The sequence below is a fragment of the Mesitornis unicolor genome, unplaced genomic scaffold, assembly GCF_000695765.1.
Source record: "Mesitornis unicolor isolate BGI_N332 unplaced genomic scaffold, ASM69576v1 scaffold21717, whole genome shotgun sequence".
Classification (NCBI taxonomy): Eukaryota; Metazoa; Chordata; class Aves; order Mesitornithiformes; family Mesitornithidae; genus Mesitornis; species Mesitornis unicolor.
This window is the reverse complement of record NW_010194608.1, coordinates 12485-39407: the sequence shown is the minus strand read 5'-3', so window position 1 is coordinate 39407 and position 26923 is coordinate 12485. Positions and strand designations below refer to the sequence as shown.

General features: G+C 42.5%; 1 protein-coding gene across 1 annotated transcript in view; it reads left to right on the top strand.

Annotated features, from left to right (window-relative positions):
- Positions 1-2220: 2220 nt before the first annotated feature.
- The window catches only part of DYNC1H1 (dynein, cytoplasmic 1, heavy chain 1), a gene marked incomplete at its 5' end in the record, with an annotated part of 37023 nt that continues 12320 nt past the window's right edge, over positions 2221-26923 (top strand). The window contains 52 exons of the mRNA XM_010187875.1: positions 2221-2308; positions 2833-3006; positions 3218-3473; positions 4068-4254; positions 4443-4714; positions 4825-5052; positions 5516-6592; positions 6872-7051; positions 7652-7801; positions 8203-8349; positions 8470-8610; positions 8751-8927; positions 9039-9149; positions 9232-9351; positions 9564-9803; positions 10309-10464; positions 10818-10931; positions 11247-11357; positions 11438-11647; positions 12033-12179; positions 12399-12565; positions 13280-13447; positions 14142-14307; positions 14387-14575; positions 14660-14854; positions 15528-15810; positions 16053-16153; positions 16806-16965; positions 17222-17465; positions 17647-17830; positions 18313-18525; positions 18644-18882; positions 18993-19149; positions 19543-19770; positions 20003-20233; positions 20343-20483; positions 20737-20970; positions 21462-21668; positions 21764-21885; positions 22200-22365; positions 22611-22774; positions 22945-23074; positions 23364-23497; positions 24077-24191; positions 24313-24474; positions 24551-24765; positions 24845-25049; positions 25178-25351; positions 25452-25571; positions 25701-25821; positions 26489-26684; positions 26768-26885. Coding sequence (XP_010186177.1) covers positions 2221-2308; positions 2833-3006; positions 3218-3473; positions 4068-4254; positions 4443-4714; positions 4825-5052; positions 5516-6592; positions 6872-7051; positions 7652-7801; positions 8203-8349; positions 8470-8610; positions 8751-8927; positions 9039-9149; positions 9232-9351; positions 9564-9803; positions 10309-10464; positions 10818-10931; positions 11247-11357; positions 11438-11647; positions 12033-12179; positions 12399-12565; positions 13280-13447; positions 14142-14307; positions 14387-14575; positions 14660-14854; positions 15528-15810; positions 16053-16153; positions 16806-16965; positions 17222-17465; positions 17647-17830; positions 18313-18525; positions 18644-18882; positions 18993-19149; positions 19543-19770; positions 20003-20233; positions 20343-20483; positions 20737-20970; positions 21462-21668; positions 21764-21885; positions 22200-22365; positions 22611-22774; positions 22945-23074; positions 23364-23497; positions 24077-24191; positions 24313-24474; positions 24551-24765; positions 24845-25049; positions 25178-25351; positions 25452-25571; positions 25701-25821; positions 26489-26684; positions 26768-26885 — 9935 coding nt within the window. The remainder of the gene's footprint in view (positions 2309-2832; positions 3007-3217; positions 3474-4067; positions 4255-4442; positions 4715-4824; positions 5053-5515; positions 6593-6871; positions 7052-7651; positions 7802-8202; positions 8350-8469; positions 8611-8750; positions 8928-9038; positions 9150-9231; positions 9352-9563; positions 9804-10308; positions 10465-10817; positions 10932-11246; positions 11358-11437; positions 11648-12032; positions 12180-12398; positions 12566-13279; positions 13448-14141; positions 14308-14386; positions 14576-14659; positions 14855-15527; positions 15811-16052; positions 16154-16805; positions 16966-17221; positions 17466-17646; positions 17831-18312; positions 18526-18643; positions 18883-18992; positions 19150-19542; positions 19771-20002; positions 20234-20342; positions 20484-20736; positions 20971-21461; positions 21669-21763; positions 21886-22199; positions 22366-22610; positions 22775-22944; positions 23075-23363; positions 23498-24076; positions 24192-24312; positions 24475-24550; positions 24766-24844; positions 25050-25177; positions 25352-25451; positions 25572-25700; positions 25822-26488; positions 26685-26767; positions 26886-26923) is intronic.

Below are 26923 nucleotides of genomic sequence, written 5' to 3'. Positions count from 1 at the left end.
GGGGGTGGGCGCAGGGGCTTTGTGAGGCACGGAAAGTGCTGGGTCAGGGGGCTGCGGGCATCTCCCACCGCGGCCTCCTTTCTGCTGGGGAAATGAGCTCCTTGGCGAGGAGAAAAACCGGCCTCAAACAACAACAACAACAAACCAACTCCAAAACAATAGAGGGGAAAAAATTAAACCGGAATCATCCTGTAAAAAGCGCTATTCCAAAATTGCTAAGTCACGATGTAGGCCTTGCGGTGCCTTTGTTTAGTCTGCAAAGCCCGGTGGCCGTGCTGCTTGTAAAAGGTTTTCAGAAACCCCATCAAATGCTGCAGAAACGCCGCAGCTGGCACTGCCTTGAGAAACATCCTTGGTATTTGTGCTGCTGCTTGCTGCTCACTCTGTTTATTTTAAAAATGACTTCTGCTTGTCAACAGATCTGTTTCTAAATAGCCGCGTATTGTCCCAGAATCCAGCCTAATGAACAATAATGAGATATGACTGGGCTTCATTAATATCTCAGATTTCTGCTATTAAATAAGACCCGCAGGCTCTGTGTGGCTGCGTGCCACCAGGCTGAGCTTGCAGAGTTTCAGTGTTAGGCTTCTGGATCTTCTCAGTGTGTGCTGTTGGTTCAGACCCTATAAATTTGTATCAAATATCTATATTTATTAATGTAGTCACACTTCATATTGCATTATTTAACGTGTCAGCAGCCACAGATAAGACAGTGGATATATGCCCTGCTGTTCCTGCACACTGAGGGAAATAGGAAGTATTCACTTGCTGTCTACTCACTGTAAACTTAAGAAGTTGCTTAAAATATCCTGTCTTTGTTTATCATATGCCTATTTCTGCTGATTATTCTCGTTACCCTTCCAAAGTTTGAGACTTCAGTTTCAGCAAGGAAATTTCAGCAAGGAACCAGTAGAATTTTCTAGAAGAGAAAAGAAAAAAGAACAAAGGTCTTTATGAATTAATGATACAGCGTTATAACAAGATTTAAAGAAAAGCCATTGGATATTAATAGGCTCTGCAGATTATTTCTGCATTTAACTCACATCTGACTCATGGTGTTGTTTGTGCTCTAGTTCAGGTTGGAAATAATGAAAAATAATGGTGAGCAGTTAGATCCAGTGTTGTCACGTAACTATTATATGTATGGCTGAAAACTAACTGAGACACTTCCTACATGTTTTAGAAGCTAAATACTAATTTGCTACAGGCAGGAGGCATTTCCATCAGTGTTTGATGGTTTATTAGGAGCTATTTGGGGAGAGTGGATTTCCTGGGTGACAGCTCATCTTCAGACTGCAGCAGCATGTGGACATGGTGTTTTCTCTGATGCTTTTAAAAAACCAAAATTACTATTGAAACTTGTGCACGACCTGGGTAGTATGAAGTTAATTATCGATTATAAATAAATTAAAGCGAAAGAGATGAGTCATTAAAACAGCTCTGCAGTATTGCTTGCTGCACAGCCTACTGCCAGCTTTCATGGGGGCTCCTGCAGTGTCCAGTGCCGTGGTGTTTTGTGACCGGGCTTTTGGTGCTGGGGACCACAGATGTGACACCCTGAGGCTGTATCTGCTACGAGGAGCATAACACAATCAAGCAGGACGAGAATTTGCTGGGTCCAGGCAGAGTGGGTCCCCCAACTGCACCGAAATCACTGCATTGCAGCACGGCTGCCTGCATCCCTGGCGGTTACATCATCTGATGCATTGGCTCTGGTCGTGCCGAGTGCTTCCCGTGGCCTGGCTTTTTGGTTGTTGGGAGGTTTTTTTGTGCAGAAGCTTAATTTTATAACTATATATATATGAAAGAAAAGGTCTGAAAATACAAAGCATTTTCTGTAAGAAAAAAGCAGCTGTTCAGTGCTCTCACTGAAGTGTAGTTATCCTGGCAGCATCTTTCTACAAATAAATGCCTGTTCTGTATTGCAGAAGATTTCTTCTCTCTGCTTCATGAACAGAATGGGGTTTTTACTTTGCTAGTCATAAAGTTTTACTGTTGGTTTTTTTATAGCAACCTAAAAAAGAGAAGAGTTGTGTTAAAAAACGACAAACCCCCTCTGAGCTTGAGGGATATTGCAAGTATTTAATTTAAGCTATTTTGCATAATAAGCTGGTGTAGACATTAAAGGTTAGAAAATAGCTTGGGAATAGCAGAAGATGGTTGAGAGCGAGTGGCAGATGCCTTAAATACAGCATTTCTTACATAGCTTGTTTTTTGCAGAGGATGTGGGAGATGAAGGAGAAGAGGAAAAAGAGTTCATTTCCTACAGTATCAGCACTGACATTCATTATGGAATAAAGTCCAACAGGTGAGTTAGTGAGATAGATCTTGACATCCCTATTGTATGGATTCAAAACCTACACAAGCAGATTTCTGTTGTTTACCTGCAGATTTGCCCCCAGTTTCCCCAGTGCTTCATGCAGTGTTTTTGTTCAAGTGGGGCAGTCGATTTTCAGGGTGGAGGCTCTGATAAATCAAGGGTGTGTCAGGAGGCTGAAAGGGATGGACTTGGGACTTCTAGCTCTGAGGTTAAAGAATGTCTTCTTAATTCAGCATACATGCAGATGTTACATGAATCATTTGAGTTCAGTAATCTTCATTTATGTTTGACTCTTCCCCATTTGTCACTTACCTGAGCGCATATTTGACTGAAGTATAAAGGTGTATTTATTGGAAGATCTGTGTTCAAGTCTTGTAGAAGAAAAATTACAAAGCATGATGATGCAGGTTAACATTTGACTGCCGTGACCCAAATTTGCAGTCACATTAAAGCTATGCTAGCTGCCATTTAAGTTTCCAATGTTTAGCTGGTAACTGTGCTTTGTTCTGCAGCCTGGCGTTCATTAAGCGCACCCCGGTGATTGATGCTGACAAACCAGTGTCTTCCCAGCTGAGGGTGCTCACTCTCAGTGAAGATTCTCCGTACGAGACGTTGCACTCTTTCATCAGCAATGCTGTCGCTCCCTTTTTCAAGTCCTATATCAGAGAATCTGGCAAAGCAGACAGGTAATTAATTATAAATACTGCAGTTCTCTGCTAATGAATTAAAGTAGGTGTCCGATGAAAAAAAATAGCAGTGGCAAGTCATGTGAAATTGGTTAAGCACATGGTTGCGTATGATCTGTGGCTGACTCTGGAAAGGTCGTTCAGATGGCTTAAATCTGCTGTGTGTGGTATTTGTTTTGTCTTTTGATATGGAAACGTCCGTGTTTTTCAGGGATGGAGATAAGATGGCTCCTTCAGTTGAGAAAAAAATTGCAGAACTCGAAATGGGCCTCTTGCACCTGCAGCAGAACATTGAAATTCCAGAGATCAGCCTGCCCATTCACGCCACCATTACCAACGTTGCCAAGCAGTGTTACGAACGCGGGGAAAAACCAAAGGTTACGGATTTCGGTGAGAAGGCTGAGGATCCACTGTTCCTCAACCAGCTGCAATCTGGAGTCAACCGCTGGATTAGAGAGATACAGAAGGTAAAATAAACAACCCAAGTACTAAACTATGATCAGAACTTCTATGTGGTGCTGTGTATCTTCATCACAGTTTATCTGGCAAAATGCTGCTCCGTGCATGATACCCTGAAGATCTGAGACCAGTTTTCTGGGTCACCAGAGACCCTAGTCTTAATTAGACTAAGCCTAATTTTAATTAGACTAAGCCTTGTCTACATTTAGAGTCTAGTCCAAGCTGTTCTGCAGGCAGCTGAGAGCTGTATTGTAATAGACTCAAGTAATATTGGTTTTCTTGCCTGGCTCATCTGTCGTTAACCAGAATACAAACAGAAAAGTGGGCCAGTGATCTTTTTTAGGCTGTGCTGAAGATAATGCGTGAAGGTCCTAAAACCGACCATTAGGGCCACTGGACTTAAACCTTGACTCTTGTTGTGCTGCAGTTCCTACACTTCTCACAGAATGAGCACCAAAACTGTCTGATGTTGGGTTATTGAAACCAAGAAGTTGTCATATATTTCAATTATATTTACTAACAAAACGGATTTTTGCAGTTGAAGCGTGTGAATTAATGCTTGCCTACCTCTCTCCCCCTCCTTTGTCTTTATTGCTTTTCAGGTGACCAAACTGGATCGAGATCCTGCATCGGGCACTGCATTACAAGAGATAAGCTTCTGGTTGAATTTGGAGCGGGCTCTGTATCGCATTCAGGAAAAACGCGAAAGCCCAGAAGTTCTGCTAACTCTGGATATTCTAAAACATGGCAAACGGTTTCATGCAACTGTCAGCTTCGATACAGACACAGGTAGAGTGTCTGTTCAATAAAATGAGTCACAAATGTCCTACAGAACTTCAGCTGTTTTGAAACCTGAACATTGTGGTACGAAGAGCAACGCTGCTTAGAGTAACCTTGGTCTGGTTAAGCTGTTGTCTTGTACTGATTTGATTAATGAAATGAGAAGTTATATTCAAAGTCTCTTCTATTACATTTAGGTCTAAAACAGGCTCTGGAAACGGTGAATGACTACAATCCACTGATGAAAGACTTCCCCCTGAATGACTTGCTGTCTGCCACTGAGCTGGACAAAATAAGGCAGGCCCTTGTTGCAATATTTACCCATCTGAGAAAAATCAGAAACACGAAGTACCCGATCCAGAGGGCATTGCGTTTGGTGGAGGCTATTTCAAGAGATCTCAGCTCTCAGCTACTTAAAGTGTTGGGAACCAGAAAGCTGATGCATGTTGCCTATGAAGAATTTGAAAAGGTGTGTTCCTGGTTTTGTGACACTGCTTGATGTGTTTTTCACATTAAATAGTGACTTTCTGGAAGCGTTGCATTTGGGAGCTAAAGTTCCTGTTCTAAAACTCTCTTCAGGTAATGGTTGCTTGCTTTGAAGTTTTCCAAACTTGGGATGATGAATACGAGAAGCTGCAAGTTCTTCTGAGAGATATTGTGAAAAGAAAAAGGGAAGAGAACCTGAAGATGGTGTGGCGAATCAACCCTGCTCATCGGAAACTCCAGGGTCGCCTTGATCAAATGAGGAAATTCAGGCGTCAGCATGAGCAGCTGAGGGCAGTGATTGTGAGAGTCTTGCGGCCTCAGGTAATATTCGTGCTTGTTTTCAGACAGAATCTGTGCAACTGCTTCAAGAGTGTTCAGCTTTACGAGTATTTACTAAAGATACCACCACAAAACTAATGTAACATTCGGTTTCACTGTCTGCTTCCAAAACCAGTCAGGTTTTGAACCCTCGCTAATAGGCTTAGCTTTAACTCTGATGTACTTCACTTACTACATGACCGTGCTCACGTTGATAGACACAAAGTCCAGACTTAACATAGAGGAGATTAATAACGGTGTAAATACTTGAGCTTGGCTAAACCGCAGTGGAAGTTTGTAACGTAACTGCCTTAAGTGGAACTTAAATCCGAAGCATAACAAAGTTTGTGAAGGATTTGGTACTAATTTGTAGGGATTTTGCAATGCTTGTTAGAGCAGATTGTGCTTAGCTCTTTGTAGGTAAGTCTTGAAGCATCCCACTCACTAAACTGTGATTTTAATGCAGGTAACTGCTGTTGCCCAGCAAAATCAAGGAGAGGTACCTGAACCACAGGATATGAAAGTAGCAGAAGTCCTTTTTGATGCCGCGGATGCCAACGCGATCGAGGAAGTCAATCTTGCTTATGAGAACGTTAAGGAAGTAGATGGGTTAGATGTTTCCAAAGAAGGTACCGAAGCCTGGGAGGCAGCAATGAAGCGATACGATGAAAGAATTGATAGAGTTGAAACAAGGATAACCGCCCGCTTGAGAGACCAGCTTGGTACGGCCAAGAACGCCAATGAAATGTTCAGAATCTTCTCTCGGTTCAATGCCTTGTTTGTCAGACCTCACATTCGCGGGGCCATCCGTGAGTATCAAACCCAACTGATCCAGCGCGTGAAAGATGACATTGAGTCCCTTCACGACAAATTTAAAGTGCAGTACCCACAGAGTCAAGCTTGCAAAATGAGTCACGTCCGTGACTTGCCTCCCGTGTCTGGGTCGATAATTTGGGCAAAACAGATTGACAGGCAGCTCACAGCTTACATGAAGCGTGTTGAGGATGTCCTTGGCAAAGGCTGGGAGAACCACGTGGAAGGTCAGAAGCTGAAGCAGGATGGAGACAGCTTTCGCATGAAGCTCAACACTCAGGAGATCTTTGATGACTGGGCAAGAAAAGTTCAGCAACGCAATCTTGGTGTGTCTGGGCGTATTTTCACCATTGAAAGCACTCGTGTGAGAGGCCGGAGTGGAAACGTCCTGAAGCTGAAAGTCAACTTCCTCCCAGAAATAATCACACTTTCGAAAGAAGTCCGAAACCTGAAGTGGCTTGGTTTCCGTGTGCCACTGGCAATTGTCAACAAAGCTCACCAAGCAAACCAGCTCTATCCGTTTGCAATTTCTCTCATTGAAAGTGTCCGTACGTACGAGCGGACGTGTGAGAAAGTAGAAGAGCGCAACACCATCTCACTCCTGGTTGCTGGCTTGAAGAAAGAGGTGCAGGCTTTGATTGCGGAAGGAATTGCACTCGTGTGGGAATCGTACAAACTTGATCCGTACGTGCAGCGCTTAGCTGAGACTGTCTTCAGCTTCCAGGAAAAGGTTGGTTTTATTTGCAAATTCTGCAAAATTTTACATTTATACTTAAGTAATTTGTGGTTAACCAGAAGTGGAACTGGATAACTGTTGGCCTGTTCTGGAGCTCTTTGGTTAAGCTGATAGAGTTGGCACAAATTGGCCAGCTGAACGGATCTTTTAGGGCTACTAAAATTGATAGACTTGCTGCATCCAGATAGAGAGGAGTTAGTAACCATTACTGTATAGTTATTGTTGCCTCTAACCTGATAAACTAAACATCCTGTTTTACCCAAACCATTTTAGGTGGATGATCTGCTCATTATTGAAGAGAAAATAGACCTGGAAGTGAGATCGTTGGAAACCTGCATGTACGATCACAAGACTTTCTCTGAAATCTTGAACAGGGTTCAGAAAGCTGTGGATGACTTAAATCTTCATTCATATTCAAATTTGCCAATTTGGGTCAATAAGTTGGACATGGAGGTAGGTTTGGGATTTAGGAGCAGTGCATATTTAAAGGAAACATTTTAATTGGGTGCAAAGTGTTTTTGATTACACTTTTCATAGTCACCTGGGGAAAATTCTGTCTCATTCTCTGAAAATTTCAGCGTCTTCCAGCGTGCAGAAGATGCGAGACCTGTTTGGTTTTAGCTGTTGATTTTTGGGATCAGTGAATTCAAGGGGAGTTTTGTCCTTTGAACAAAAATCTGATACAGCTTGACTACCTAGAAGGTGCTTGGGAGCAAAGTCGATAAAGGGTGGTAAAAATTTGCTGTGCCAATAGCAAAGACTCATTGCCTTCATATGGTTTGGTTCCACCTGCTGAGTTGTTTCAGGTTGTTGGACACTAGGCCAACTTCAGAGCAGTTTAAAATGGTTTAATTCCATTTAAGTCCGTGAGGACTTTGAATTGATACTCAGTGAAAATCTACCAAAACTCTTAAACCTCTTCAGTGACTTGGTGAAGGAGCACTTGGTTCTTTGAGATGCCATAGTCTGCCTGGTGTCAGAATGTATCAATAGTGGATATCTCTATCCAGGGAATATGCAGGTTTTCTCTCCAATGTGGCTTATTTTCTTCAGATTGAAAGAATCCTGGGTGTTCGTTTGCAAGCTGGACTGAGAGCCTGGACCCAAGTTCTTCTTGGACAAGCAGATGACAAAGCAGAGGTTGACATGGATACAGATGCTCCTCAAGTGAGCCATAAGCCTGGTGGAGAACCCAAGATCAAAGTAAGTTTTCTGTGGGATTTGTTTGTTTGTATTTTTCTCATTGCCAGTTAATTCATGCAATAATTATATCTGAGGTTATATTTATATGAATATTTCTTCTGCATCCCATTTTGGAGCAATACTTCCATTTAAGTGGAGGTTGATTTAAAAAAATCAAGTGAGCTGCTACTTGAAGTGCAAAACTCTTGTCTACATGCAGTGGTATCTGCCAGTAAAAGTTGTGTGTTTACTGTTTCTGCAGAGAATATTTCTTCTGCATCCCATTTTGGAGCAATACTTCCCTCCCATTTAAGTGGAGGTTGATTTAAAAAAATAAAGTGAGCTGCTACTTGAAGTGCAAAATTCTTGTCTACATGCAGTGATATCTGCCAGTAAAAGTTGTGTGTTTACTGTTTCTGCAGAACATCGTACATGAACTAAGAATAACCAACCAGGTGATCTACTTGAATCCACCAATTGAAGAGTGCAGATACAAACTGTATCAAGAAATGTTTTCTTGGAAGATGGTAATCCTGTCGCTACCAAGAATTCAGAGTCAGAGATACCAGGTAAGTGTAATGAAGCTGATTCTAAGTCTGAGCAGTTATTTTCACTTTGTAATTAATCGTGCTCGATATCTTAGTGCCCTAGAAATTCACTTATATCCCATGTATATTTGTGGTTCTTAGGTCGGAGTGCATTATGAGCTGTCTGAGGAAGAGAAATTCTATCGTAACGCGTTGACGAGGATGCCCGATGGCCCTGCAGCTCTGGAGGAGTCGTACTCTGCTGTCATGGGCATTGTGACTGAAGTGGAGCAGTACGTCAAGGTAGGAGGCTGACACCATGTAATGCTACAGCTAAAATGAACATGAAATGCTACAGCTTTTCTCTCAGTGTTCTCAGGGGGGACAGACATCTTTTGGGATATACAGGAGCAGTTCTGAGCATCGTGAAATATCTCCATTAGGTTTGGCTGCAGTACCAGTGTCTGTGGGATATGCAGGCTGAAAATATCTACAACCGTCTAGGAGAAGACCTGAATAAGTGGCAAGCCCTTTTAGTTCAGATAAGAAAGGCGAGAGGAACATTCGACAATGCAGAAACCAGGAAGGAATTTGGACCTGTTGTCATAGACTATGGCAAGGTAAGAAATTGTAATTATTGTTATGATAAATGCATCAGATTTCAGGATGGGTGTATAACAGAAAATAGAGAGGCCCAGACATTAATATTGTGTAACTTTGTTCAATTGTAGGTTCAGTCAAAGGTGAACCTGAAGTATGACTCTTGGCACAAGGAAGTGCTCAGCAAATTTGGCCAAATGCTAGGTCAGAATATGACAGAGTTTCATTCACAAATTTCTAAGGTAAGACAAGTCCAAACTCCAGTTTTTCACTTCCAGATCAACTGTTCTAGACACCTAAAACGCTGATTTGTGCCCCAAACAGTCCCGTCAAGAACTGGAGCAGCACTCGGTGGACACTGCCAGCACATCCGATGCAGTGACGTTCATCACGTACGTGCAGTCCCTGAAACGTAAAATCAAGCAGTTTGAGAAGCAAGTTGAGGTATGTGGTCCTGATTCTTACTTCTGAGAGTGTCAGGCTTAGTTCTTAAAAAGCAGCGTCATCATAGCCAAATTCTCTTGAGAACAAACTTGAATTTCATATCCTGAGGAATCCTGTGAGCTCTGTAGTGAGCGCTCGTTAAAATATGTTGAGTATTTAGCCCCATTTAAGTGAGTTTTGTCTTTTAAATTCACAATCGTCATCTCTTCTAGCTTTACCGCAATGGTCAGCGCTTGCTTGAGAAACAGAGGTTCCAGTTTCCGTCCTCTTGGCTGTACATTGACAACATTGAAGGAGAGTGGGGCGCCTTTAACGACATCATGCGTAGAAAGGATTCTGCCATCCAACAACAAGTGGCGAATTTGCAGATGAAGATCGTTCAGGAGGATCGCGCAGTGGAGAGCAGAACTACTGACCTGCTGACAGACTGGGAGAAAACAAAGCCTGTGACTGTACGTACTGATGGTTGGTCCTCATTCAGCAAATGAGGTAGATTGTCTGCATTCAGTTTATTTTATGGGTTTTTGTACTGTTTTTCGTTTTACATGATGGTGAGAGTATTTTGAGGTTCTGTAATAACTCGCTAATGTGTTGATTTATTTTGAGGAGGCAGCAGAGGGAAATTTACCTTTAAAACATAGACCTCTGTTAGGTGCAAAGAGCAAGATGACTTCAGTTACTAATAAAGCTGTGGCTGAAACAAGTCATGCGTGTGGGAGCGTTTAGAAGCAGCTGCTTTTTTGCTTTATTTTCCTCAAATGATATTTAGCAAAGCCAAAAACTGCATGTAAAAGTGAGGTGATAGTTACTCTGGATTAGTATGTAGCCTTATTGTCAGCGAACTGAAGATGGAAAACCAGTGAGACAGACCAACGTTTAGCATTGAGTCCTTGCTTTTAACTTAGCTTCAACTCGATTGTTGGGTTTTTTGATTAATATATCCCATGCAAACTGTAGGGGAACCTGCGTCCAGAAGAAGCCCTTCAAGCTCTCACCATCTACGAAGGAAAGTTTGGCAGGCTGAAGGATGATCGTGAGAAGTGTGCGAAGGCCAAGGAAGCTCTGGAACTGACGGATACAGGACTGCTCAGTGGCAGCGAGGAGCGCGTCCAGGTACAGCCTGCTCACGCTGCTGCTCATCAGTTGCAGATAAAAACGTTTCAGTTCCATCTTTCTCTTCCTTAATAGAGTGGCTTGTAGCCTGCAGTGTACTAGTGTCGAGACAGTGTCTACACTTGTTCAGTTCTAGCCTTAAGAGACTGTCTGTGATCTCTTCCTCGACTCTCTTATTCTCATGAAGCTGTTACGTGAGCTGAGATAGAAAAACCTCTCTGGGTCACTTGCTATTGCAGTTCTGTTGAATCGGCAAGCTGTCATAAGGTTTTTGACATGTTAAAAGTATTCTGTTTAACTCTTCTATGAGAATTAGGAGTAGTGGCTGATGTTTGATATGTTCTTTACTATAGGTAGCCCTCGAAGAGTTGCAGGATCTCAAAGGCGTCTGGTCTGAGCTCTCTAAGGTCTGGGAACAGATTGATCAGATGAAAGAACAGCCCTGGGTTTCGGTACAGCCTCGCAAGGTACTTCACTTCAACTTCATTATATGGTTGGATGAACAGCATCAGTTTTAGTTCAGAGCTCAGGAGGTAGAGAGCAATAGCCATAAACTGCCTGTGACAGTACTATTTAATAGATCTTAACCAGACCAATACAATTACACTCCCAGCTATAGAATAACTGCATCTTACTCAAATACATATAATACAGAAACATCTGTACTGTAGGTACGTTAGAGAGAGGTTTCTGTAAAAATACACATGGACAACTGTAAACTTGCACAACTATGTGCACAGCACTTGCAGAGAGTTATTTCATTGCTTTTATGTTACTGACAGCTTCGGCAAAACTTAGATGGTCTGTTGAACCAGCTGAAAAACTTCCCTGCCCGCTTGCGACAGTACGCTTCCTATGAGTATGTTCAGAGACTTCTCAAGGGCTACATGAAGGTAAGTTGTACTCGTTTCTAAAATGCATGTATTTTATAATTCAAGTTCATGGATTTAACTTGCTTTCTTGTCTCCTGTAGATCAACATGTTAGTTATTGAACTGAAATCCGAGGCACTTAAAGATCGTCACTGGAAGCAGCTGATGAAGAGGCTCCACGTCAACTGGGTTGTCTCAGAATTGACCCTGGGGCAGATCTGGGATGTGGATTTACAGAAAAATGAAGCAATTGTCAAGGATGTGCTGCTCGTGGCTCAGGGAGAGATGGCTTTGGAAGAGTTCTTGAAACAGGCCAGTACCAGCTCTTGTGTGGATGTAACAGTAAATCCAAGCTGGGCAGCTGACACTCGTGTAGTGAACTTACCAATGTAAGCTGTTGATACAAGTGCTGAGACTCCAGGGAACGCTGTTTTGGGGAACAGCTTAAAGCTACATAAGCGTCCTCTGATGAAACTTGCATTATTTGGGAAAAGCAGTCCTTGATAATGACTGCAGAGACCCCACCTCGTTTCAGTTTAACCTAACTGTATCATATTCACAATATTCTTATTGAAAGCTTGAGCATAAACCCAGAGTCCTTGGGTAAAAAGAAGTTTTACTGCAATGCATTTGTACTGTGTGACTGTGTTGGGGCAGAAATGATTGATGTCATATCTTAAACATTTTTTTGCTTCAGATAAGAGAAGTGTGGAACACCTACGAACTGGACTTGGTCAATTACCAGAACAAATGTCGTCTGATTCGCGGGTGGGATGACCTTTTCAACAAAGTAAAAGAGCACATTAACAGCGTGTCCGCTATGAAGCTGTCGCCATACTACAAGGTAAAATGAAGAACAATGCTCAATAATCTTCATTTAATCTTGCCTTTGTCTTGTTTAGTTTATACATTTGTCAGCAGGGACTATATTTGCTGTTTGAGTTGACAGACAATTGCAGATGCATACTCTGTAACTCTCAAACAACTGTTTCCACTAACAAATATTAGCAGTCAAACTCCTGATCCTACTGAAATGAATATTAATGCGGCGTTTAAACTATAGGTGTTTGAGGAGGATGCCCTTAGCTGGGAAGATAAGCTGAACCGTATCATGGCACTCTTTGATGTCTGGATAGATGTCCAAAGGCGCTGGGTCTACCTGGAGGGTATCTTCACCGGCAGTGCAGACATCAAGCACTTGCTGCCTGTGGAGACCCAGCGGTTCCAGAGGTAACTTTTTAATTACTTGCTGCTTTTCTTGCCCACCTTGGGGCACCGTATGGATGGCTCTGCAACTTCGTTACTTCAACATTACACTAAGTTGAGATCTTAATTGTATTCTTACCTGGTCCAGCTGGGTTACAGCCCTGTGGTAGATGTAAATTCATCAAGCAAACAAATATAGCAGGAGATGCATGTAGATAACTGACAGAAAAAGGTTTATAATATATAATAAACAGGCTGATGTACAATTTTTGGGAGGTGGTCAGGATTCAGGTGGTTTTTCCTGCTAGTCCCAGTCAGCTACATCAAGGATTTCTCTGGCATTGTGGCTGCAGCAAGCAGGCTGAATTCATTTGCCACAGCCTTCATTCTCACCCTCAAAATGGCATTTTCTTCCTCTGCCTGAAGTTGCTCTGGTCGTCCTTGTTTATTCCACACACTTCCAGTCAGATCAGAGAATCAGATTTATGCATCTCTTCTGGAAATAAAGAAAAGTAGACCTTCAGGAGTAAGAATTGGTAGATTGAACATGGCGAAGAAGTTACATTTTGTTGTTGTGGACTTGAGGTGGATGAAGAGCTATTTTGGGAATTTAGGCCCGTGTTCCCTAGAGCAGCTGCAACAATTGGCAGTGGTTGTTTAGAGACAAAAAACTTTTGGAGTTTGGTAGGCCTGTCGTTATTGGGTTTGCACTAACACACTCTGTTATTTCACTTGCAGCATCAGCACTGAATTTTTGGCACTCATGAAGAAGGTGTCCAAATCTCCGCTTGTGATGGATGTTCTCAACATCCAAGGTGTGCAGAGGTCACTAGAGAGACTGGCAGACTTGCTTGGGAAGATACAGAAGGCGCTGGGAGAGTACTTGGAAAGGGAGAGGTTCCCTCGGTAAGAAATTGACTTTAGTTGACTCTTGAAGTAAGGTGAATTGATGCTTCTGTGCAGGAATTGGTGTATTGCATACTTATAAACATTGCTACCGTTACAAACTGTGTCATCTAACTGCAGAATTCAGTTACTGCTACTTCTCAGGAAGGGGAACTAAAACTTCCCTTACTTGCTCAACTGTGGCTGGTTGTAGGATTCAGATACTGCTTAAGGAACCATTGCAGATGATGTCTGTAAACTTAAAAGTTCTATTTGAACTGCTTCTTTCTGGTATTTGATTGAAGGACAGTGTCTAATCTGTCACAATCCAATATTTAAGTCATTGGTTCTGACTTGCCTGTAGTCCTCAACTAGTTTGACACTTAATGTGAGAGAGGGTGAGGGAGGTGCTGAGTGGGAGTTCTCTCTGCCTGATAAACTTAATTCAATCCTAAGCTCTACTGTGGATATTTTCATGGATGGATAAGTAAAGCAAGTAGCCCACAGCGTGCAGCATGTATGTGCTTTTGTATGGTACAAAATGAACCAAGACTAAATCTTAGACCTGAAGTATAACCTCTGTGGTTCATGCACTCTTCTGGTGCTGGGGAAGTGACTGTCATTTTTTCCTGTATAGTGGCCATCTGTGAAGCATAAATAAATCAAAGATGATAGTTGAAGCTCTGATACAGATCTAATTTTATGTAATTCCTAGGTTTTATTTTGTTGGTGATGAAGACTTGCTTGAAATCATTGGAAACAGCAAAAATGTTGCTAAGCTGCAGAAGCACTTCAAGAAGATGTTTGCTGGCGTTTCTAGCATTATTCTCAATGAAGACAACTCTGTGGTTCTTGGGATATCCTCACGTGAAGGAGAGGAGGTATGGCTGCAGTGTTTCTTTTTTAAAGAAAAGCCTGAAAACAAGTGAATGTGGGCTGACTTGAACCTAATTCTTGCAGGTGCTGTTCAAAACGCCAGTCTCCATCACAGAGCATCCCAAGATCAACGAGTGGCTCACTCTTGTTGAGAAAGAAATGAGAGTGACCCTTGCTAAACTGCTTGCAGAATCTGTCACTGAAGTAGAAATCTTTGGAAAAGCAACTTCAATTGATCCAGCAGTCTACATCTCTTGGATTGACAAATATCAGGTATCAATATGGGACACTTAAGCGTACTGCAGCGTGGTTACTTCAGTGAGGAAAACTATCTGATGTGGATTTCTTATTACACAGGCCCAGCTTGTTGTCCTGTCAGCTCAGATTGCGTGGTCTGAGAATGTCGAGGTAGCCCTCAATGGTACAGGTGGAGGTGGAGACAACAACCCTCTCCAGTCAGTGCTGGCTAACGTTGAGGTCACGCTCAATGTCCTGGCAGACTCGGTGCTGATGGAGCAGCCGCCTCTTCGCAGAAGGAAACTGGAGCACTTGGTAAGTAAAAACCCCTTTCATCTTCTGCAGTAGCAGGTGAGGATTATTAGGAGTTTAATTAAAAGATTAGTTGGTCTCAGACCTTTTATTTTTCCTCAGGGAAAAAGTTTCATGTAATTTAAGCAACTGCTTCAAGCCCTGATCCTGTCGGTGGTGGTAGTTTTTCACTGTAGTCAGCTTAATGCATAGCATATTTTAGATTAGCTCACTGAACTGATCTTCAAATGAGCTCTTCCAAATATGGAAGATACTGATTTCTTAATTCAAAAGTAAAATATCTCATTGAGCTGCTTATTATTGTCATTGTTATATGCTTTTGTTTGTAAATACAGATTGAGATGAAGTTAAAATAATCCTGCATTATTTCTGTAGATTTTTAGAGGGAAATATCTGGTCTATCTTAAAAATACTTGTCTTCATAGTTTCTGGCAAGTAAAATACCTAGTTCAGTAGCGTAATAGAAACTAGCTGGACCTGAGTGCTTTGCTGAAAGCTAGGGACATCCTTAACAAGTGCAGTCAGCATTGTCAGATTTCAAGGCAGAGACTGTTGGTAGGTCGTGATTTTTAGATGATGGCAATTTACTACACTAATCTGAAATGCTTGTAGGACTCCTGGCTTTATTAGCAATGGTTTGTATCACTGTGGTCTAAGGAGTTACTTTGTCCTCCAGATCACCGAGTTGGTGCACCAGAGGGATGTTACGAGATCTCTGATCAAAAGCAAGATTGACAACTCCAAGTCCTTTGAGTGGCTCAGCCAGATGCGGTTCTACTTCGACCCGAAGCAGACAGATGTGTTGCAGCAGCTCTCCATTCAGATGGCAAACGCCAAATTCAACTATGGGTTTGAGTACCTCGGTGTTCAGGATAAGCTCGTGCAGACTCCTCTTACCGACCGCTGTTACCTGACAATGACACAAGCCCTGGAGGCAAGACTTGGAGGATCACCATTTGGTAGGTTTGAAACTTGAGTATATAAACCCTTATCCTTATATATAGCTGTAATGTCAGCATGCAGAACACATAACTAAGATATTGAGGAACAAGTCAGTCTTTTGGGGGAAGCTGTAACAGCTCTGGCTTTCACTGAACCCCCTTGTTAGGGACCATCAGAATCAGCGTCCTGTCAGATGACATGAATAGGCAGTACCTCAGATGATCAACACTGAAACATGTTTGTCCCACTTCTAATATAGGTCCTGCTGGTACTGGTAAAACAGAATCTGTAAAGGCTCTTGGACATCAGCTTGGCCGCTTTGTGTTGGTTTTCAACTGTGATGAAACGTTTGACTTCCAGGTAAGCAGTTTGATTAAAAAAACGTAGTCCTTGCTAACAAGCAACATGAATCTCTTCAGAGCCCTGAAACAAGTAGCAATGTTTATTTCCAAGATGATTATTTGTAAGTCTTAATTGGGGCAATATCTGTGGGTCATATAGATGCTCTGTAACAAAAGATGCCTATAGCAGAAGTGGGGCAGAACGTTGCTGGGTGAGGTGTTCTGGTTTTTTAGATTGGGTAGTTCTACAGCAGCAAATGGAGGGAAGGGAAGAGTAAGTATGGGATGGGAGCTTAAGACTGACTTTAGGAAAGTAACTTTGACTGGTTAGAAGCACCAAGTTAAACCAGAATTTGCTTATCTGAAATGTTTTGTAATTCTAGTATGGTCCTTGCACCTGCTATTAATGGTATCAGCAAGTAAAAGGTGCAGTGAGCTGTTTTGTGAATACACTGCAGCACAGCATGTAGTAGTAGGAAGCAGTGAGCATCTGAAAGCCAGTTAGAACCCCTTAATAGCTCTTACAGTACTACAAGGATGGCAACCTACATACATACACAGCTCCTTCCTGCCTGGGATGCATTGTATGAAGTGCTCTTCTCTGCTGCATTTGCCTATACGTAGGCAAGAGTGATCATGTCACGTCAATGAATTTTCCTCTCTATGTACAGGCAATGGGACGCATCTTTGTGGGGCTTTGCCAAGTGGGTGCGTGGGGCTGCTTTGATGAATTCAACAGATTGGAGGAGCGTATGCTCTCTGCAGTCTCACAGCAAGTGCAGTGCATCCAGGAAGCCTTGCGAGAGCACTCCAACCCCAACTATGACAAGAGTACGTAGCTGTTCTTTTCTGATAGTGTTGTAGAGCATCTCTAACATCCTTCGTGCTGCTTTGTTGCTCAGTTACATTTCTCCTAAACAATCCAAGGATGAAGCCACTTTCTGTCAAAACTTTAAAACTCTGACTTTCAGCTGGTAGAAATTTGTATTTGAGTATTTGAGTTGAGGTACTTAAACAAGAAGGAAGCGTGGCTTCTCAGGTTGCTTGCTCACAGACTCAGGTGGAACTAAATGCACTCTCTTTTCAGCTGCAACACCAATTACTTGTGAGCTGCTGAACAAACAAGTCAAAGTGAGCCCCGACATGGCCATCTTCATCACCATGAATCCTGGCTACGCAGGCAGGTCCAATCTGCCTGACAATTTGAAGAAGCTGTTCCGTAGCTTGGCAATGACAAAACCAGACCGTCAGCTGATTGCCCAGGTTATGCTGTACTCCCAGGGCTTCCGTACGGCTGAAGTGCTCGCCAATAAGATCGTACCATTCTTCAAGTGAGTAACAAGTTTGGCTCCCATCAATAAAAATAGAGCTTATTATTCAAAGTCATAATGTTCTGCGTGCCTCACTAAGCAGGTTGTGCAGCAGTCATTTCAAGTAGACAGTGACATTTACTGAGTGTTGTGTTGGTCCCTACTGAGAATCAAATTGTATTCTGTCTCTTTTGCTTCTTAGGCTTTGTGATGAGCAGCTGTCCTCCCAGAGTCACTATGATTTTGGCCTGAGAGCACTGAAGAGTGTGCTGGTTAGTGCAGGTAATGTGAAGAGAGAGAGGATTCAGAAGATAAAGCGGGAGAAAGAAGAGCGTGGTGAAGTTGTGGATGAGGGAGAAATCGCTGAGAACTTGCCAGAACAAGAGGTAATGTGTGTGTGAACTCTACTTCTATGATAAGGTACAGGGTGCACACTAAACAAAGCAAATAACCATTTGTTTACCATTTAGCATTAAGCCATGCGAGTGAAGTAATGTTAGTTACCAAAGGTGGTAATTTGATAGCTTAGAAGCACCAAGTTAAGCATGTTTTAGGAGTCCCTGAATCGTACTGAAAGACTTGTTCTTATGAGGTGGTGCATTCATTGCATATATTGCTGCTCAGTTCCTCAGCAGTTAATACCAAAAGCATAATGAAGAGGTATAAAAAACTATGGTTGCATGAACTGAAGATCAGTAAGAATCCATTCTGTAGTTTCAAAGTTGAGACCCCATCAATGGTTGTTTTTACCGAGACCACCCCGATCTGGTGCTTTATCAGTGAGATATTCAGTGAAGTATTCTTTGTCAAACACATTTGGTAAAGCAAACTTAACAAAAAACCTTAACCAAAACATGACTCTTTGCAGATCCTGATCCAAAGCGTCTGTGAAACTATGGTTCCGAAGCTGGTTGCAGAAGACATTCCCTTGCTGTTCAGTCTGCTTTCCGATGTGTTCCCCGGAGTGCAGTATCATCGTGGGGAGATGACAGCCTTGCGAGAGGAGCTCAAGAAAGTGTGTCAGGAAATGTATCTTACCTATGGTGATGGAGAAGAAGTTGGTGGCATGTGGGTTGAAAAGGTAAAATATAAAAGTGAAATGAGGAATTGAAGTTTAGCTATGATGTATAAGACAAGTGAGCAATATGTAGAAGCTTAGGTTGGCTGCTGAAGTTAAGACATCCTTTCATCTCTCACAGGTTCTTCAGCTGTATCAGATTACCCAGATAAATCATGGGCTGATGATGGTTGGTCCCTCTGGAAGTGGGAAGAGCATGGCTTGGAGAGTTCTTCTGAAAGCCCTCGAGCGGCTGGAGGGTGTGGAAGGCGTTGCTCACATTATAGATCCAAAAGCAATCAGCAAAGATCATCTCTACGGTACTTTGGATCCAAACACCAGAGAATGGACAGATGGCTTGTTTACACATGTCCTGAGAAAGTGAGTTTTTAATAGCACAGATGAAAAATGCCTGGTACACATGTGCTGTGGATATTCTGGCCTTACTGAGTCTTTGTTCTCTACTGCAATAAGTATTTCCTTTAATGCAGAATCATAGACAATGTGAGAGGCGAACTACAAAAGCGTCAGTGGATCATCTTTGATGGTGATGTAGATCCTGAGTGGGTTGAGAACTTGAACTCTGTTCTGGATGACAACAAACTGCTGACTCTGCCCAATGGAGAACGTCTCAGCCTTCCACCAAACGTAATGTTACCTTTTTGTAATGTTTACTTGTTGTCCTATGAACTTGTTGCTTTTACCCTAAGCCAGACTAGCGCTGCCCCTCTTTCTCACCACAGCAGAGTAATACTGATCTCAGGTAATGGTTTGCTGGAGTTTGGAGCTTTTGTGGAAGCAAACATTTCATGTTATACTTACTATGGCCCTGTAAGACAAACCGTGGATTACATAGAAGTCCAGGGTAACAGGCAGTAATGAAGTTACCTTAGGACAGTTTAATGCTGCTGTTGATTATCCAGAGGCTAAATACAAATTAACTTGTTTAAAAGGTCTCTGTTTATTAGAAGGGATGTTTTTTGCTTTTGTTTGTTAGAGTTTTTTTACTTCAAACTCTTTATTTAACTTCCTGCCCTTCAGGTGCGTATCATGTTCGAGGTACAGGATCTGAAATATGCCACTTTGGCTACTGTGTCAAGGTGTGGCATGGTCTGGTTCAGTGAGGATGTTCTCAGTACAGACATGATATTCAATAACTTCCTGGCCAGACTAAGAAGCATTCCTCTGGATGAAGGCGAGGAGGAAGCCCAGCGAAGGCGAAAGGGGAAAGAAGATGAAGGGGAAGAAGCAGCATCCCCAATGTTGCAGGTATAAATTAGATTACATCGTGGGGTAATGTGGTAAGAACGCTCGTATCAGAAGTAGTACGATTCACTTCAAGTTTATGGCAGCCTGTCACAGAAAAGCTGGCTTCCTCTTCACATTTTTATAAGGAATATTAAGATATGAAGCATTTCAAACCTTAAACAAAATTATTTCTTGCTGCCTGGTAATCAAATGAGAAGCAAGCGCTTTGAGCAGTGTTTGTCTCCCCCAACAGATTCAGAGGGATGCTGCAACGATCATGCAGCCGTATTTCACATCCAACGGCTTGGTCACTAAGGCACTGGAACACGCTTTCAAGTTGGAGCACATTATGGACCTCACCCGCTTGCGCTGTCTGGGTTCTCTGTTCTCCATGTTGCACCAAGCTTGCCGCAACGTCGCCCAGTACAACGCCAATCATCCCGACTTTCCCATGCAGATTGACCAGCTGGAGCGTTACATCCAGGTAAACACAACGTCCTGCTGTGTCTGGTGTGTCAGTGCAGCGGCTGGATTCGATTTACTGTTCATGAAGTTTTGGTTCGTTATTCTACAACTGATTCTGCTTCTCCCAGAGGTACCTGGTCTATGCGATACTCTGGTCCCTTTCTGGAGACAGTCGTCTGAAAATGAGAGCAGAGCTGGGAGAGTACATTAGGAGAATCACCACTGTGCCACTGCCAACTGCGCCCAACATTCCTATAATTGACTACGAGGTAAACCTGTCTTATGCTAGAAATCTTGATTTTTGTGTTCTCAGAAGCTCGCCTTAGATTTTGGAGATGAAACTGGACAATAAAACATATATCTTAAATTGTACAGTTTCACAGTTCAGTGAACAAGCTGCCTGTTTAAATAAGCACATAAAATTTGATGCCACAAACTGTGGTTAAAAACACCAAACTCCTGTAACTAAGGTTGAACTGTATTCCAGTTCTAAATTTTCAGGTCGTGTTTTTGTGCTCCTAGGTGTCCATTACAGGGGAATGGGTGCCATGGCAATCCAAGGTTCCTCAGATTGAAGTTGAGACGCACAAAGTTGCAGCTCCTGATGTCGTAGTCCCAACCCTGGACACTGTTCGCCACGAAGCGCTGCTGTACACCTGGCTGGCAGAACACAAACCTCTCGTGCTGTGTGGCCCACCAGGTTCTGGAAAGACCATGACCCTCTTCAGTGCGCTCAGAGCTCTGCCTGACATGGAGGTACAGAAGTGTGTGTGTATGTGCATGAATTTACATAGCACCAAGTTTCTAGTCTTAAAGATTAAAGCTGTCTTGATTTAGCATGGAGATGATTTGCCAGAATTCAGTTGTACCTCCACCTCAGTCAGTCGTGTGTATACACAGCAAAAAGTAAAAATTACCTTGAGCAGAATCTAAGATCCTCAGCCTAAAAGCTGCTTCCTTCCTTTGCTTCTTCAATAACACAGGAATATTCCTCTATTTAGTGTTTAAAAACCCGTGGTGCTGTTTAAGAATAGCTCTCATCCTTCAGCATATTTAGGTGGAGAAGCAGTTACATATAAAGCTGTGATGTTCTGTGAACAAGGTTGGGCAGGAGGTGTTTGCTGCATGGTAAATGCAAAACCTGCAGAGGCAAGCAAACAATACAGTCAGAATACAGGCGGTAACCCAAAAGATAGTGTAAAATACATGTATTTAGTGTATTTTACCTGCTTTTTTCTCTTTTTAAGGTGGTTGGACTCAACTTTTCTAGTGCTACCACTCCAGAACTGCTCTTGAAAACCTTTGATCACTACTGCGAGTACAGACGCACACCTAATGGGGTGGTGCTGGCTCCTGTGCAGTTAGGAAAGTGGCTGGTGCTGTTCTGTGATGAAATCAACCTGCCAGATATGGACAAGTATGGCACACAGAGAGTTATATCCTTCATCAGACAGGTTTGGTTTTCTTTGAGATCAACTATATCGTAACAGTTATTTTCAGGGAAATGCAATGTTCCACTGAGTTTATTTAACTTGTGTTTTTTTTCCAGATGGTGGAACATGGAGGATTCTATCGTACATCAGACCAGACATGGGTGAAACTGGAGAGAATTCAGTTTGTTGGTGCATGTAATCCACCTACTGATCCTGGAAGAAAACCTCTGTCACACAGGTAATGTATCTGGTAAACTCAATATAGCGACAGAATAGGGGTCAAAATTGAAGCATTGACTGTGTCATTTGTGCTTAATGCATTTGTTTAACACCAGCTGTGCTGAAATTGTGTTGCTTGCTTTTGCATTAACTGGCAACCCACTGTTGCATTTCTTGAATAACCTGTCTGAAATGCTGTGGATAATTCAGAATGCTTTTTGGTCTGAGCCACCATCAAACCCTCTGCAGTTACTGCTGATAATTATGAATCAAGTGGTCGTTTAATTTTGGCAAAAGATAATGAAAAGAGTACATAATACGCTAATCTTTCAGATTTTTACGACACGTTCCTGTGGTTTATGTGGACTATCCTGGACCAGCTTCACTTACTCAGATCTATGGAACATTCAATCGTGCAATGCTGAGGCTGATCCCGTCACTTCGCACGTACGCAGAACCTCTCACTGCTGCTATGGTGGAATTCTACACAATGTCTCAGGTGACTTGTTAAATACACCCCCAAACGCTGATTAGAAGTCTTCCTTTTATGCTGAACCATTTAACATGCATTGTTTTCCTTTCATATGGATAATATATGTACCAGAACTCAACTAATCACTTGAGTTTTTGGAAAGCCACTAAATGGCACTAGCAAACTGATATCTTGCAGTGCCAAGGCCTATAAAAATACATATATATGGTGCAACTTTGGGATGAAGTAACTAATTAAGCTTAATTTTTTAGGAGAGATTCACTCAAGACACACAGCCCCACTACATCTATTCACCTCGTGAAATGACTCGATGGGTGAGAGGTATATTCGAAGCATTGAGACCACTGGAAACCTTACCAGTTGAAGGCCTTATCAGGATTTGGGCCCACGAAGCCTTACGTCTCTTCCAAGACAGGTAACATAAACATGAGATGGAGGGGGAAGGTTGAAGATTAATTTTCCCCGCTCCTTGGCAACGTTGATTAGAAGACCAAACTGAAGCAAAAACATGCTTGAGTTGTAGCAGTGTGATTATATCCTCCTGTTACAGAGAATTTGTAGTCACTGCCTTGTTTCTTTATCCAGACTTGTGGAAGATGAGGAGAGGCGCTGGACCGATGAGAACATTGATATGGTTGCTCTGAAGCACTTCCCCAATATTGACAAAGAAAAAGCTATGAGCAGACCTATTTTATACAGCAACTGGCTGTCAAAGGTAAGTCAAAATTAAATAGTTTGGGAGCAACTGAGCAATGCAGCTTTTATGACTATAACCTGTGATAGGTTTAGTAAATACAGCGTTTAAACCCCATGCTGCTCTCTGTGGCACTCTGGGCTGTGGATGTGAATCTGTGCAAGTTAAATGAGTACAGCATCCTTAAGCTTTTGTAGAAGATTGCTACTTTAAGAATGCTAATAGTTCTGCTTTCATCTACTCGTAAGTTGATCCCTAAGCAAAATTCCCTTAATCTTAAATTTCATACTGTGTTGATTGATTCTCCTAGGATTATATTCCAGTGGATCAAGAGGAATTAAGAGACTATGTGAAAGCTAGGCTTAAAGTCTTCTATGAAGAAGAACTTGATGTACCACTTGTTCTGTTCAATGAAGTCTTGGATCATGTGTTAAGAATTGACCGGTGAGTTGAGACTTCAGCTCCTGCTCATATAAATAGCATTTAAGTAATTTTTCTAAAACAGAGTAGCCTGAGTACAGAGTAACAATGGAGCATTGTTATCTATAGACAATACACTGCTGGCTTCCAGATAACAGGATCCTATCCTCATTCCTGGGGATCCATTGGGAAAGGGCAGTGTCAGGAGGAAGGAGCCAGGCTCTGCTCTGGGATGGCCAATGCCAGGACAAGGGGCAGTGGTCCCAAGCTGGAGCACAGGAGGCTCAAGCTGAAGATGAGGCCAAAGTTTGTGAGTGTGAGGGTTCTGGAGCATGGCCCAGGCTGCCCAGAGAGGTTGTGGAGTCTCCTTGTGTGGAGACACCCAAAGCCCTGGCCGTGTTCCTGTGTGACTGCTCTGGTGATCCTGCTCTGGCAGGGGTTGCACTGGGGGAGCTTTCCAGGTCCCTTCCAACTCCTGACATTCTGGGATTCTGTGAAAAAGTGTGTCAGTTTTGGTAGTAACTTGAAGTTTAGGTGTTCAAGGAAAAAGCTTTAGAAAATTGATTACATTTATCAAACAAACTTGGTTATATTCTTTTTCAGAATCTTCCGTCAGCCACAGGGCCACTTGCTGCTTATTGGAGTCAGTGGAGCAGGGAAAACGACCCTCTCAAGATTTGTTGCCTGGATGAACGGTTTGAGCGTCTACCAAATTAAGGTTGGTGTGCTAGTTTAACTTAAGAAAACCTTAGAACTCACACTTCTTAAATATCAACCCCTAAAAAAATCCCATTAAAAGCTAAATCAGAAGGTTAGTAACTGGTGTTAAATCTTACCAGGTTCACAGAAAATACACGGGTGAAGATTTTGATGAAGATCTTAGGACAGTGTTGAGACGGTCTGGCTGTAAAAATGAAAAAATAGCTTTTATAATGGATGAGTCAAACGTGTTGGATTCTGGATTCCTGGAGAGAATGAACACACTCCTAGCCAATGGAGAGGTAAGGAGATTTGAGGTAAACACTTAAAGCACCTTTCTGCAACTGTAAACTACAACAAATCTATCTTTTGAATTAGGTTCCTGGTCTCTTTGAGGGAGATGAATACGCCACCCTCATGACTCAGTGTAAAGAAGGAGCACAGAAAGAAGGTTTAATGTTAGATTCACATGAGGAACTCTACAAATGGTTCACCAGCCAAGTTATTCGCAATCTCCATGTTGTGTTCACTATGAATCCATCTTCTGAGGGCCTGAAGGACAGGGCAGCTACCTCTCCTGCGCTCTTCAACAGGTACTTGCTGTATATTCCAACATGCTTTATGTTAAAACAGTACTTTTTGGGAGGCCTTCACAAATGCTTTGTATTTCAGGTGTGTCTTGAACTGGTTTGGAGACTGGTCAACTGAGGCGCTGTACCAAGTTGGCAAAGAGTTCACAAGCAAAATGGATCTTGAGAAACCAAATTACATTGTGCCCGATTACATGCCAGTTGTGTACGATAAGCTGCCACAGCCACCATCGCACAGGGAAGCTATTGTTAATAGCTGTGTGTTTGTTCATCAGACTCTTCATCAGGTACGTTGTTATTACACTGCTTGATCTCTACTCCATGGCATCACGCACCAGTTTCCTAAAAAGTATGATCTTTACATCCAGATAGATTTAAAACCAGTGCATAAACTACAACTACTTATTCCCTAAAGGCTAATGCTCGTCTGGCAAAGCGAGGGGGCAGAACCATGGCCATCACACCACGCCACTATTTAGACTTCATCAACCATTATGCCAACTTGTTCAATGAGAAACGAAGTGAATTGGAGGAACAGCAAATGCATTTGAATGTTGGTCTTAGAAAAATCAAGGAAACAGTTGATCAGGTACATATCTTTAAAACTTTGCCCTCTGTAAGGCTGGAGGGGTTAAATAGATCTCCACGCTTAATATGAATTCTCTGTCCCCTCTTACAATGGATCTCAGGTGGAAGAGTTGCGGCGTGACCTAAGAATAAAGAGTCAGGAGCTGGAAGTGAAGAACGCAGCAGCCAATGACAAGTTGAAAAAGATGGTGAAAGATCAGCAGGAGGCTGAGAAGAAAAAGGTAAAAACCTTTGTTAAATCTCTGTGTGTAGCAAATATTTTTATTTACAAAACAGGGCCTGCAGTGCAAGTACTGGAAGAAGTTTAACTTCTAAAGAAATGAGTATTTTTCTGTGACATTTCCTTCTAGGTTATGAGCCAGGAGATCCAGGAGCAGCTGCACAAGCAGCAGGAGGTCATTGCAGACAAGCAGATGAGTGTGAAAGAAGATCTTGACAAGGTGGAGCCTGCTGTCATCGAAGCTCAGAATGGTATGTTAGCACCTGAAGTGATCCCTCTGGGCTTGGATCTAAAACTGAAGTCTATGGGAATGTGTGCTGATGTGGTCTCAATTGGTTCTGTCTAACGAAAGTGTAGCCTCTCAGCATGGAGCTGAATGGTGTTGAAACAATTCCTAGTCACAGAATCACACAGAACGTTAGGGATTGGAAGGGTCCTCAAAAGATCATCTAGTCCAATCCCAAATCCCAATCTAGTCCTTGAGCTGTGGTTTTTGTGCAGTTTATAGTACTGATCTGATACTTCTTTTATGGCTTGTGGCAGACCAGCTCTAGTTATTTACTCAGTCTATGTATTCATAAAGAACGCTCCTTCTCAGAAAGACCACTGATGCCTTATTGCTGCACAGACAGCATACAGTCAAGCTGTCCATTCATTTAACTGGATAGAGGAGTCACTGCTTTAAGTGAATCATTTTTAGGCAGCGGAATAAGTTGCCTGTGGCCAATTGACAAGTTGATATTCACAGCACTTTATGTTGTGACATAGTCATTTGAATGTTACCCACTTGTACCTGCTTCTCAAAATTCCTTTTGAGAATCTTGAAGCATTTTTACAAATCCGAGGTACTTTAATGGTCTTTGCTAACTGTTGGTTTTCTTCCCAATCCACGTTGATCCTCTTTCTGGCACCGGTTAGCTGTGAAGTCGATAAAGAAGCAGCATCTGGTGGAGGTCCGTTCCATGGCTAACCCACCTGCAGCGGTGAAGCTGGCGCTGGAGTCCATCTGCCTACTGCTGGGTGAAAGTACAACAGACTGGAAACAAATACGCTCCATCATCATGAGAGAGAACTTCATTCCAACCATCGTGAACTTCTCTGCTGAGGAAATCAGGTAAAGTGCGAGTTACTTACGTATTCACAAAGATACGGAAGGTCTCAGTTGGACTCCTGTCTCTAAAAACCTTTCCCTTGCAGTGATGCCATCCGGGAGAAGATGAAGAAAAACTACCTGTCAAATCCAAGTTACAACTATGAAATTGTAAACAGAGCATCATTGGCCTGTGGACCTATGGTGAAATGGGCGATCGCACAGGTAAAGTCAGTACTGTGGGGTAGCAAACACAAGGTGAA